The sequence below is a fragment of the Podarcis gaigeae genome (assembly GCF_964106915.1).
Source record: "Podarcis gaigeae genome assembly, chromosome: 11".
In the NCBI taxonomy this organism is placed as follows: domain Eukaryota; kingdom Metazoa; phylum Chordata; class Lepidosauria; order Squamata; family Lacertidae; genus Podarcis; species Podarcis gaigeae.
In genome coordinates, this window is record NC_139687.1 from 40,348,177 (window position 1) to 40,362,261 (window position 14,085).

Genomic DNA, 14,085 nt, shown 5'->3' on the forward strand with positions numbered 1-14,085 from the left:
TCCAGGCAGAGAGTCTAAATTGCATTTCATGTGTCTCAGAGAGTAAATTAAGTCAGGGCTCACCTTGGATTGCATTTGCACCCTGAGGCAAAGCATTGGTTAGACTGGGCAGGTCATTTCCATGGTTCCCATCTTCCCAGGGACAAACATCAACACTGTTCCATTTCTTCAGCTGTTTCAGCCAACTGGCCTTTTGTTCCACCTTGCAATGAGGATTTAAGACTATGCACATCCAAAGAGCACCTATTAAATGACACAGAAAATGCAGTGGGGCCAGTTACCTTAAATTTTAGGGAAAGCATAGCAAGCTTTATATGGACGCCAAAGGTACGCTGCGAAACCACATTAGCCAATCTGCCACCTCAGTGTCACAAGCACATGCACGATCCTGTTCTAGTCTCTTAAAGGCAACATGACAAAAATAATTGTATGAAAACTAACAACAAACTCACATTGAAATGCCAATTTTTTGGGGGGAGGGAGACACAAAACAGCAATCTCTCTCTCAAGACTTGCTGAAAAGCAAGTCAACTTCCCACATAAAATTTAAAATGTATATATTCGGGAAGTGTGACAATACTAAGTTTCCAACCTACACAAATATCAACTTAAACCTGTTCATTTATATTCATTAACAAAAATTAAACACTGCTTACTCAACAGAAGACCTCTAAGTAATTCATCAAGAACAATCTGAAATATTATTTATTTATTTATTTACACACACACACACACACACACACACACACACACACACACACACACACCAGCTAATAAATAAATAAAAACAAGTTAACACAATACTTTAAATACAAATAAAATCTGCAATTTTCAAACAGTTATTCAAAATAAAAGTACATGCAAAAACTGAGTGCCTGGGTAGACTCGCTGAAACAATTTAATCTATATGCTAATGCAAATCCAAATCTTCTGCTGCCCGCACTTGCATAGCCAAAACTACACCACCCAGAAAGAAGTTATTAGCAGACATGAGGTAACCCTAAGGTTCACACAAATACAAAATAAATCTTTAGAAAAAATTCTAAAGGAGATAAACCTCGAAACCAGCCTAATAAAATAAAATAAAATAAAATAAAATAAAATAAAATAAATAAATAAATATTATTTTTTCTGCCCCATACACTCTGGGCAACTTCCAACAAATATAAAAGCATAATAAAACATCAAACATGAAAGATTTCCCTATACTGGGCTGCCTTTACGTGTCTTCTAAAAGTTGTGTATTTCTTTATCTCCTTGACATGTGAATGGAGGGCATTCCACGGGGTGGGAGCCACTACCGAAAAGGCCCTCTTCTTGGTTCCCTGTAACTTCACTTCTTGCACTGAGGGAACTGCCATAATAACTCAATGACACAGGAGGTTGTGAGACAAAGTGTTCAGGTGCTTGCCTGAACACAGGAAGCTGAATTTGTTGGGTGGGATGGAGAGGGAGTACACCTGCAAGCCCTGCCCCAACCCGCTCAATCCGATTTCTACTTGTGTCCCCTTCAATGCAAGTAGAACCCTCTTCAGCGTGACTGGAGGTCATGATGAACCAGGATCTCCAATCAGAAAAGGTGTTCTACTCGCATTCAAGCAGAAAATCCCCCCTGAAATAATGTTCAGCACAGGGATGGTTGGGCAGGGTGACACCGGCAAGGACATTGAAGACCTGCCCATGGATTCAGCAAATGCCCAACACATCTTGAGTGGGGAACAGCTTTCAACCACTTGGGAGGGGCAATGGAATCACATGGTTTGAAAGAGAGGAGGGAGGAAACACAGACCATGTATACACACACATACACACACACACTGGTACCTCGGGTTAAGTACTTAATTCGTTCCGGAGGTCTGGACTTAACCTGAAACTGTTCTTAACCTGAAGCACCACTTTAGCTAATGGGGCCTTCCTGCTGCTGCCACGCTGCCGGAGCATGATTTCTGTTCTTATCCTGAAGCAAAGTTCTTAACCTGAAGCACTATTTCTGGGTTAGCGGAGTCTGTAACCTGAAGCGTATGTAATCCGAGGTACCACTGTATGTGTGTGTGTGTGTGTGTGTGTGTGTGTGTGTGTGTGTGTGTATATGCTGAATAAATCATCTCATTGTTTGGGTAGGTCATTCCATGGTTCACACTAAGAATTGCCAGTAGGCAAGGATGAAATCCCAGACTGCAATGTACCTGGGACTGAGCAGCACGATTTCTATTTTCCTGTGCCAAAAGGAAAAAAGGCCCCAAATGGAGGGGGGAAACCCATCAGACGTCCAAGAGGACTAAGCATACTGGCAAGGACAGGAGATCAGAATGGAGGGGGGGAAGGGGAACAGAAGCACTGCACACTAACATTTTGTTGTGGAATCTTTCCCATCCTTATCTTTATTCTGTTTTAGCACCACAAGCTGGGCTACTCTTCTTTATGACATGAGGGGAGAATTCCCAATTCCATTTTTACTTTTAGCAGTAGTGGTTGCCCTTTCTTTCCAAGAATAGAAAGAGGCTTCGTAATTATTCCTGCAATTATGCACGAGAAACTCTCCTTCGTAAGAATTTACAGATCTAATTTTCTGCTGACATTTAACTCTGAACCAATGAAGAAGCTACGTCCCTGACACTGCATGCCAGGAGAGGCATGAATAAATCACGAACTGCCAGAACATTTTTAAATATAAAGATACTGCTTTTAAAATCAGCTGTCTTATTGCTGTTGCAGACTCCTGACAAGCAGAGTGAAGACATCTACAAGTACTATTTAGCAACACTTCATTTGTTCATCAAGGAAGAGTTTTTACACACTTCGAAGACCTGCAGAATTTGCTAAAAATGAATGACAGCCTTTCAGAGAGGGAGATGCAGCAGCCAAATGTGACTAACAAAGAATGCAAATGTGTGTCTGCAACAAAGGTTGTTATATTATGCTGATCCTCAATAGCAATTCAGGTCCAAAGGGAGGTAGTACAGTATATTCTCAACGTTGTGAAGGGATGCTAGCAGCTTGTAACATCCTTCTTTATATGCTTTAGGTTACAAAATGTACACCTTGTGCTTCCCACAACATGTGTTAAGCTTAGATCAGGCATAGGCAAATTCTGGCCCTGTTTGGGACTACAATTCCCATCATCCCTAGCTAACAGGACCAGTGGTCATGGATGATGGGAACTGCAGTTCCAAACATCTGGAGGGCCGGAGTTTGCCTATGCCTGGCTTAGATGTTTGCCAAGCAGGGAGATTCCCTGCCTCTTAGTAGACTTGAACCTCTGAGCACCATTTGTCCAAGACATGGTGTATTAAATCATTTTTAAACACCCTCCATGATTCTAAGAGGCCTTGCCAGAGTCACTAGGATGCCAAATCAGGAAGTACCCAGGAGTAAGGCAGGGGATTAACATACACACAACACAGAGGAATTCAGAAACATCAAAATCTGCTTTGTTCACAGTAGCCAGTCCCAAGAGACATATTAAGTTTGAAGTAGTTCTTTTGTAATCTGGCTATAGTAGTGCATTCTACCAAGTTAAAGATCATTCGGTCCTTGGGAGCTGGCGGGCATCTGATAACAGCATTGCAATAGTGGAGAGAAAGCACAATCAGCTCATAGGTTCCATGTACTCTCACTCAACTAATGATAATTGGCACTCAGCCCCAATGCCACAGTCATTTCCAGTGAGGGGGTCTCTCCCCCTCTCCAATTGACTAATTTCTGATTTTGCTGGGAATTTGACAGGATCTGAGTCCAGTCTCCAAGCACTCCTTTTGGGTTTTCTTTTTAAAAGTTTATTGTTTCCATATAAACATGAACCACAAAACATGCAACTTGGTGAACAGTTTTTTACATAAAACCTCGCCCTCCCCACTCACACACAACCACAAATTTGAAGGAAAAACATCAGCCTTAGGTAACATACGTATTCGTTGAGCGTATTCCTCCAAAATCCCCTCTTTTCAAAGCTATTCTCAATTTCAAAACTGCCAGATCCATTACAGTAAAATCAGAAGACCAGAATTTTGTCCCCAGTTTGAATTTGGAGATACAAGGTCTTTGAAGGTGGATGTCTAGATTTTGCCCCTTACCAGCAATGCAACTCAACCTACTATGAAATTTTCCCAGCAGAGAGGCGAACACACATAAAACAATATGTAAATTTCATATTTCCCTGAAGATAATTGGAAGACGCATCATGCTGCGACTGCAATTTGGTATTAATTTCACACAAGGGAAAGAGTATTAAAACTGTCACATCTTAGTGAGGTATTGTCAGTTCTAGTTCCACAATCATCCTCTTGACCTGAATAAGAGGTGGCTCCGCCGTATCAGACCTCTAGCTCCAACACAGACATTACAAAGACCTTTCAGACAGTGTTTTATCATCCATCAGGTAAAAAAAGAAGAACGAGATGAGAGACTGAAGTTTCTCCTTACATCAGTATTTAACCTAATAAATACAAGGTGGCATTATTAAAGTGCTAAGTTATACTAACGGTAGGCGCTACTAACTGCTTCTCAGCATGCAGCAGCCTCATAAGGAACCAAGGAAGCACACAGACAATTGCTCATTTGAGATTAATACTTGCTTCCTACAAATCCGGTGAAACTTCAATTGTTAAAAAAAAGGGGGAGAGAGTGCAAGAGTGAGATGACATTTTTGTAAATGGATGCCCTGTCTTTCCATCGAAGGGCAGCCAAGGATATGAACTACATAGAATCAAAATGACATTCATATCAAGAGTCCTAGACAAAAACACATGCTTAATAACAAACAAACCAATGCCAGACAGCAGATAAAATACCATATAAAATTAAGTATTTTTTTTATTTATTTTTTAAAACCCTGCTGTAACAGATCTATTTTGAAAAAGGTAGTGAAAGGACATTAAGGAGGGCACAGCATGGTTAAATCACTGGGCAGTAATGATATAACCTTGGCACAGATCAGTGTTTGAAACTCCGATTGTTCTAGGCACATTTTGCAACAGGGAATTTCATTAGTGTGAGCAGTTTCTGAGCTCTGGGCGCAGTACTGCACCTAAGATTTCAGATTAAAACTACAGAGTGCAAGGAAAGGAGGAGGCCTTTCTTCCTCCCCACTTCCAGCTACTCTCTGAAGACTGGAGAAGAGACCCTCTTAAGAATATTGGGGGGGGGGGCAGGGGAAGGACTAGACCATGTGAAAAATGAACCTAATATTTCAGCTGTAGTTAATTCATTTTCAACTTTGTATTCTTGTTATTAAAAAAGTAAGCCTAGACACACACGTTGTTGCACCCATAACCTAGGTGTAAGGCGCCATTTAGCTCCTAGCTTACATATCTCAGTTTCTAACACTGGCACAGCTACTCCAATCCGGAACTACCAAGAAGGCTGGTTTATAAATCGGTGGGCAGGGAGAAGCGTTATTGCTGTGCAGCATGGAACATGAGCTAGTCAACGTGCATCCTGTGATTTCAGCACAAAAGAAGAAAAAGCACAGAAAACATTGGGTGGAAAAATCAGCTTGTTGTTTATTTTTAAATGCCTAGCCCTTATGGCTGCAAAAGTATGTTTGAGAACCCTAGTGGACAATGGCTGGTGAAATCTCAGAATCCCAACAGGAAGCTAAATAAAGTTTCCAGTGGTCTGAGCGGCAGTGCTTAAATTACTCACACACACTGCATAATTCAGTCAAGTCAGACTTTAGTTTTTCTTGAAGCAGAAAAGTTTGTTTCTGTAGGAATACAGGAAGCTGCCTTATACTGAACCAGACCCACAGGAGAACCTGGGAGGGGGAGTGCAAATCTTCTCAAGATTAATAACAATAATAATTTCCTTATTTACACCCCGCCCATCAGGCTTGGTTTCCCCAGCCACTCTGGGAGGCTTCCAGCACAATGAAAACATAATAAAAGGTCAAACATTAAAAACTTCCAGTTACAGAATGAGAATCTACTAGGCCTGTGGATCTTTGTGATCCACCATGCCAAATCCAGCCCATCAGCTGCATGGTGGCTCAACGGAGACTCAATAAGTCCCCTGGATTTGCTGCCTGCCTGGAACAATGAAAACATAAGGGAGAGTGGCTGTCAGGCACCTTGAAGGTCACTGTAAGTGGCTGTGTTAGTTAGGCTTCACATTTGTGGAGGCCTGAAATATACACTCAGCTATTTGCAACAGGAGTTCAGCCAACCAGATTACCAGACCCGTAAACTTAGACCTTGTTTAACTACCCTTGTTATAAGCCCTATTCAGACTTTCTTCACACGGAGGCTAGACACATGGAAGGGGCAGCAGCTATAAATCTGAAAGCAGGAGCAGAAGACCAACCATAAAACTGCAAAAAAAGCATTAACAGCAGGCAAAGAAGTGGAAAAAATACCAGGTGCTTGAAGTGATATTTGTTTCTGGCCCAACATGTTTTGGAACAAATCCTTCATCGGGGGCATATTTCCAGCAGCAATTCTCACCAAATGCACATAGTTTGCTGCTGCTGCTTCTTTTTTGCCTGCCCTCTTTGCATATGCACTTTTAACATGATGTTTACAAAGGAAGACAGGAACTACTGGCTTACACAAGTGGAGATCCCATGCAATGAGAGGTTCCAATTGCATGAAATGCCTACATGTGTGGAGTTGTAGGCAAGCATGCAGCCCTTTACAGATGTCTCTACGCTCAGGATGTCAAATAGCCAGTGGTATGGTCTCACTTCACCTTCCCGACATATTCCATCTCTTCCTGGGGAAGCCCCCAATAGGGTTAGAGAGGTTATCTTCTCTGAACCATAAAAGGAGGGCCCACACAGAAGCCTCAGTTTCTCACCTATAACACGGGGCGAAAACAAAGTGTTGAAGCGCTTGGAAGATTAACAGATTATTCACAGTTTTAAGGATTTGTAGGGTACAGAACATCCCAGATGCTTCCCTTATAAAATAAGTACAAGGGTCAAGAGTCCATATATGCAATACTTGTGTTGTGCATTAAACAATACACTGCCACACATCAGAAGCTTTTGATAATAAGTATATCCAGTGAATACACGTGAGCCCACATATTTCTGGGATATGCAAATACGGTAGGTTTTATGTTAATATTTCACTATGCAATACTAACTTTCCTCTCTTGACAGTGTTATGTCTTCAATGAAACTCACCAGGTTTAACTATAACAAAGGCTTACAAGACAGTGTCAACCCTTGATTTCAAACTGGTTAGGAGGGTCATGTCTTCATTGACACCCAAATGGTAATACCACACCATAGCTCTGACAAAAAACTGGGATGGGGTGGGGTGAAGAAGTATGCAAGTTTGTGACCCTGGTTTCTTAATGGCTAGGATATTAGCAGTGTTGCAGCTGAAACGGATCAGATTTATATATTTCAGACTAAGAAAGTATTACCAAACAAACAATATGCATGCTAAAAAATTCCTTCCAGTAGCACCTTAGAGACCAACTAAGTTACTGGTATGAGCTTTTGTGTGCATGCACACTTCTTCAGATACTTGGACTTCCATTTCATGCAGCTCAACGTGGTGCCTTCCATAGTTCTAGTTACAGGTAGGTAGCCGTGTCGAAACAAAATAAAAAAATTCCTTCCAGTAGCACCTTAGAGACCAACTAAGTTTGTTACTGGTATGAGCTTTCATGTGCATGCACACTTCTTCATATACATGCTGTTATCACAGGCAGGCTGTTGAATCACCATGCAAGGTATCTTTCGATCTAACCTAACCACCACACCCTCCCTCCCATAAAAAGCAAGTGCCCCCAACTGCTATCAAAATAAGCTCTGTCCATTCAATCTAATGTCTACCAGAAGTCACAGGCCCCACTGGAGAACAATCTAATTAAACCAGTGCCATCATGAACAAAGAATACACACTCAGCATGTCTCTGCTGCACTTTCCATGGTAAATCTTGTGAATTTGAGCATGCGCTACTGAGGCGGTGGCTATTTTTATTCATAAACATACACCCTCAGTGGAATCTGGTTTTCCGACAGAGCACTCAGTGAAGAACTTGCAATGGCTGCTTTGGTTCTTGGAGTACAGGATGCTTCATTTTGCTCTAATTCATTCTATTACTGAATTAAACTTTGATGTATTGGTCTTGACAAGTGCTTCATGCTGATTGTATTGTGTATGATAGTATAATCACTCCCCATGCATTTCACACTAGCTGGCTGATTAATGCAATAGATTACCTGCAGCACTGGTGGCAAGGGGGAATTATGGCCCTTCTGCAAGCTACATTCTGTACATGGTGGTGTAGGGTGGGTGTAACAAAGGAACACAGCACAGAGACTTCCTTAAAGCTTTGCTTCCATTCAAAGAAGGATTTACATCTCAAGGTTGGTTTCGATGTCAACAGAGAAAGGGGGCTAGTCGCAGTATTTTAGGCACAGCTCTGCCAATAACCCCACATATCTATATAACATAGATTGAATACAAATTCCTGTCTCCATGTTCACATCCACCAAACGCAACATGCCACACTTATACTTCTAGTGCAAGGAATACTTCTTGTAGAACTGCTCTGATCACTTGGCAACTAATGTGGCAAATCTAGGGATGTGATACTCCAGGTGAAGCTGTTTTCCAAATCAAGTCAATATTATTGCCATCTAAGTCTTGCCCAGAAGGCCACACTCATAAAATTACTAGTGCTGGGTGAAGACTACAAGCAAACTCATGCACAGTAATCCAAATCCCCAATCTGTGGTGCTAAGGAGACAGGGGTGCATCTCCACCTGGGCCCACTGGCAGGAGAGCTCTGATTTTGTGGAGCTCCTTAAAGTAGCTGTCCAAATTGCAGGAAGGTGGAAGCTACTGCTGTTGACATCACGGGTGGCAACCAGCAAAACACCTCTCTGAATGGAAATGTGGAGCAAGGAAGGACTCTGGCTAAGCTAAGGAACTTAAAGGGGTAGAAAAGAATTTCCAGTATGTTTCCACTCTAGGTCCTGACCAGACCTATCTAGCTTCAGCAAGGCTCCTTCCAGGACCTCTACAATGAAAAGAGCCAAAATACATATCACACAGACAACCACCCGCCCTGTAACAACTTTCTAAAATATTTAAATTAGGTGTGGAAAGTCTTCAGGTGTTTCTGGTGAAGAGTAAATAGATCCTACCAAGTTTCAGTTTCTATTGCTCTGCATCAGTATAACCAGCGAAAAGTACTGTATGTTTATTTCCAAGTCTTGTAAACTGGTTAGGTTAAAAAAAGAAAATCATTCTGAATAATTTCTCCCACTTGCCAAGATTAAATGGGGACTATTTTGGAAGTGCAATTAAATGCCATTTAAGTACACAAATACACATGAGAGGTGCTCCAAAAGTTTGATTGTGTGGTACAGTTTGATGCTCTCACTCCTTCAGACTATTTTAATCTCATCTTTAAGTTTTCATAATATGCATTTAGTACCGGTAACACCACCACTTATGACGTGCTCTGGTTTGGAATACCAAGCTATACAGCATGCTTAAAATATGAACCTGCATTATAACAAAATACCATCTGGTAAGGAATCAGCTTAAGTCTTGCCAGACAATACACATGTGCTGGAGGCCTATTTCACATACTATGTGTGCAAGTACGTACAACAATGTTCCCACCACTCATTTAGGTTTAATCAATTGCAACATGTTACTTTCCCAAGGCAGACATGGGGTACTGACAAGTTGCTCCAAGGTTTTCAGTAATATGTCTTCCTCTGAAGCAGGTGTTGGCTTGCTTCAGACTATACTGGAAACCCCCGTTTCCCCTCATGTGACTGTAATGTGGCCAGCCTTAGGCTTGTGCACTCATCTCCTCTCCTGCTCCCTCATGTGTGAGAGGAACAGACTGAAGGCCTTTGCTTTTGTTTTTGTTGTTTTTTTTAAAATAATATTTATTAAAAGTTTCCAATTACAACAACAACAACAAAAAAACATCCAAATTTAAAATCTTGTTTTCCATAACATCTTTCCAGGACTTCCCCTCCCCTCCCCCTCTTGTATTCCAATTCTTACTTATAAATTCAGCAATTTCTTATCCCAAATTTTGAACTTATTGTCATTGACCCAATTTAAAAACATTTTCCCATCTCCTAAAATCGACCTATTCCCTTCCACGCGTTCCCCCCTTTAACATACATTACAAATTAAAATATAATGAAATAAAATGTAGTTTAACACCCTTTGGATTCCAAATTTCCCTCCCCCTTTTCCCGGTTGCGTTCCCAAAATTTATCAACATCTGATGTCTTCCTGGAGCTCCCACAATTATTTAAGCCATAGCCCTTTACCAGTCATCTTTAATTTCAAATGTCCAATCTTGGAAGGAGTCTGTCTCAAAAAGGCCCATTTTTTCCATCCAGATTTTTATACATTAGGAGTAAAAACTCCAATTTTATTTCTTTAAACCTTTCAAATCTGGATGTCCCAAATGTTCCTGAAGGCCTTTGCTTTTGAATGGCAGTTCTTCATCAGAACACACCACAGTTTTGAATCTGAGCATAACCATGAAGAGTAAAACCAGGATCACAATATACCATAATTCCAAGTTTGGATGCAAACTGTGGTCACTAGTTTAGAAGTCAAAGATTTTGGACTGCTCCCATGTGAAGTGAGAGGGGTGACTGCACGAGGCTTGACAAAATACATCCAACAATATTAACTTTTCCCAATATAATAATAATAAACAATAATGTTATTATTATTTGTACCCCGCCGATCTGACTCAGTTGCCCCAGTCACTCTGGGCAGCTTCCAGCATATACAGAAACATTTTAGGAAAGTGTTTCTTTCTGCAGGAACTCCAAGAGAACTGAAGAACTGAGGCAGCAACTCCCACAGGATATCAGCAATGTCTCCTATATTTAACAGGGAAAATCAATGAGCAATTGCTGCAAGGAGAATGCCAATCTGATGGAACACTGATTTGAGAACACTGCTGAGCAGTAAAAATAAAATAAACTACTTGTGAAACTTGGGGAAACTGTGGTTATTTTGTAGCATAAAAGGTCAAAACTCAATCAAGTGAATAACGGCAAACGAAAGCAAAGATTCTTTCACAAACTAGTTTATAATCCATTTCTGCCTCAGATAAGCATAGGCATGCTCTGAACATCTCTCAGTCATTCATTACAACAGCCATTTGGTTCTGGATCCATACTTTTATTTTTTAAAAGCTTTTCTTGTTGATACACATGTCCAAGAGGAGGGGGAGAATAAAATGTTTGTTTTGAAATACAATACTTGTGTGATGTTTCCTCACTCTTAAAATAAGAGGAAGGCTAGAAGAGATAATGAAAATCAGAGATCACACACACACATAAATATCTGATCCTGTAATCTAAGTGTTGACAAGTTGTTGGGCTCCATCACTCCACCAAGCATAGATATTCCTCTTACAGATTCTTCTGCTTGACTGCTCTCAACAGATAAAGCATCAGAGATTTAATTTAACAGTTTCAGCTTTATTAAGCTGTCACAAGAGCAGCCCCACTTTGATAACAGTAGCTCCACCAATTATGGCTTGGTTTAGGGTTGACAAGTATAATGATTTATTCGTGGCACATGAGAAGCAATAAAAGATTGTTTTGCATTACAACTTTTTTCAAAAAAAAGTGGACACTTTTTTCATTTAATTTGTCACTTAGCTTTTGCTAAGAGGACATTTAAATTGCCATTAAAAGGCAAATGGGGCTTTTAGTTTAAAAATGTAACACCCCCCCCAATATTTAAATGATCAGTAATAGTGCAGCGTTCAAGTGGGGAGCGGTTTTGTCTCTCGGCGGATCTCGATGGCAACTTGTGACATTTGTATTCAGGCCCTGTATTATCCATGTGGCTAAAGGGCTTCCAATTTCATATCACAGCCAGGAGCCTGCAGAAAACACCAATTAACTTGCAGATCCCATTTGCTGACAAAACTCAGCCTCTTCTCTGTGTCTAGCATCTGACAGTCCTCAGCATTTAATTCCAAAGCACAGCCCTGCAGCAATGTGATCCATACGCAGGGGTGCAAAGTCAAATCTCTCCCAACCCCCAAATAAACAAAATGTTTTTTCATTTGGTCAGCCCCAAAACTACATGGCCCTAATTTTCTGACAAATGACTATTAGAGTTGTTGCAAATTTCAAGCTCCAGAGATGCAGTGAAAGAGAAAGGTCCCATAGTCCACCCCACCCCGGGAAGGGGAGAGATTGACCAGCTAACAGCCAGAAACAGGCACTAGAAAATAAGTAACATGCACACCACCCCTAATTCCCCCACTTTCGGGGAAAGAGTGATTCAGAATAGACCAAGTATAAAAAGAGGGAAGCGGGTGGCGCTGTGGGTTAAACCACTGAGCCTAGGGCTTACCAATCGGAAGGTCGGCAGTTCGAATCCCCGTGACAGGGTGAGCTCCCGTTGCTCAGACCCTGCTCCTGCCAACCTAGCAGTTCGGAAGCACGTCAAAGTGCAAGTAGATAAATAGGTACCGCTCCGGCGGCCACATGACCCGGAAGCTGTACGCCGGCTCTCTCAGCCAATAAAGCGAGATGAGTGCCGCAACCCCAGAGTCGGTCACGGCTGGACCCAATAGTCAGGGGTCCCTTTACCTTTAAAAAGAGTTATCACTTCTTGATATTTTGGCTTCTTGCCAACTGACAGGTTGGCAGTATGAGCTCAGTCTGCTTGCTCCAGTACAGTGGTACCTCGGGTTACATAAGGTTCAGGTTACATACGCTTCAGGTTACAGACTCCGCTAACCCAGAAATAGTGCTTCAGGTTAAGAACTTTGCTTCAGGATGAGAACAGAAATCGGGCTCCGGCAGCGCGGCGGCAGCAGGAGGCCTCATTAGCTAAAGTAGTGCTTCAAGTTAAGAACAGTTTCAGGTTAAGAATGGACCTCCGGAACGAATTAATTACTTAACGCGAGGTATCACTGTATAAGGATAGTTGTATAAACTGCTTTCCAAAACCATGTTCAGTCACAGTGTGGTCTTAAAAATATTTAGTTGGCACAGTGACTACATACACCAGGCAAAATCCTGCAAACAGTAAACTTACTGTTAAAACTCTGAATCAATCCTAGTTGAATCTTAGGTGTGAACAACTACGGTATTTGTAATTACAGATGTGGTCAAATGTTTGCTTTGTAAGGAAGAGCTGACCCATATCACAGTCTATTGTGTAAATGTGTGATGTAAATTCTGGAAAATGTGGATTTCAAAATAATCACCACCAGTTCCCCTTGGTTAGTTTTCGCTTGTTTGCTGCATCTTTCAAATGTAAATGAACATCTCTTGCAAAACAAGGACACTTTCCCTTATCTTAATGGGCCATCCTGTCAGCTAGACCTTTTTGGCCTTAGAAAGGATCCTAACTGGGGAAGTCCTTTGTAGTCACTATTAGCATACTAAGTGAAGTGTAGTATTCAAAGGAAGTACTGTCTGCTTCCCACCTGAATTTGGGATTCTTGCTAGTGTTGGGTAGATCTCAATTAGCATCTAAAGTTAGCTCAGCCTTCCAGAAAAGTTCTAGAAAGGAAATCCCTCTTTTTAAAAAGCATCCTCATTAAAAGGTAGCTTGCTCCAGATTAGGGGGGGAAAACATTAGCCGAGGAATTTCTTTCCATCTGTCAGCTGAAGATATACTTCTCAAAGCCAAAGTTAAGACTCTAGTTTTGGCCTGTGAACCATACAGGTATGAGCCTGGTTATAGATGTAAACTTTCCTTTTTGCTGTCTGGAAGACACCAAAGAGCATTGACAATTTTAGCAATCTGTACTTATCACAATGAAAACCTTTGTTTTAAAAAGCTGGAGGGTGATATATGTAGTGGGTTCAGGGAGACGGGTGGGAAGGCTTTAGAAGTGCCTAGAGTAATCAGATCTTTTCCAAGGAGAAGCCCTCCTCAGGAACTCTTCTGAGGGCAGCTGTCACTTTGAAGCCGGATAGTCTAACATCTAGGAACTGGTGGCAGCTAAATTGAACTGAGGCACAGCCTGGAAGAGTAACTTTTAATGGAACGCACATGTCCTTGTGCAAGAGGGGTTAAGTAAACCTTCTCAGATGAGCCTTTCCATTGCACTGGCTCACAAACAGGATAACTAAAATATAATCGATGCACACTCTCTCTCTAT

The 14,085-nt window shown here is 41.4% G+C and overlaps 1 protein-coding gene across 4 annotated transcripts in view; it reads right to left on the reverse strand.

Annotated features, from left to right (window-relative positions):
* The window catches only part of ZSWIM6 (zinc finger SWIM-type containing 6), a 95,689-nt gene that overhangs the window by 23,650 nt on the left and 57,954 nt on the right, over positions 1 to 14,085 (reverse strand). For all 4 annotated transcript variants that reach the window (XM_083703423.1, XM_083703422.1, XM_083703421.1 and 1 more), the window contains one exon: positions 64 to 243. In XM_083703423.1, the coding sequence (XP_083559549.1) occupies positions 64 to 243 (180 nt within the window). The remainder of the gene's footprint in view (positions 1 to 63; positions 244 to 14,085) is intronic.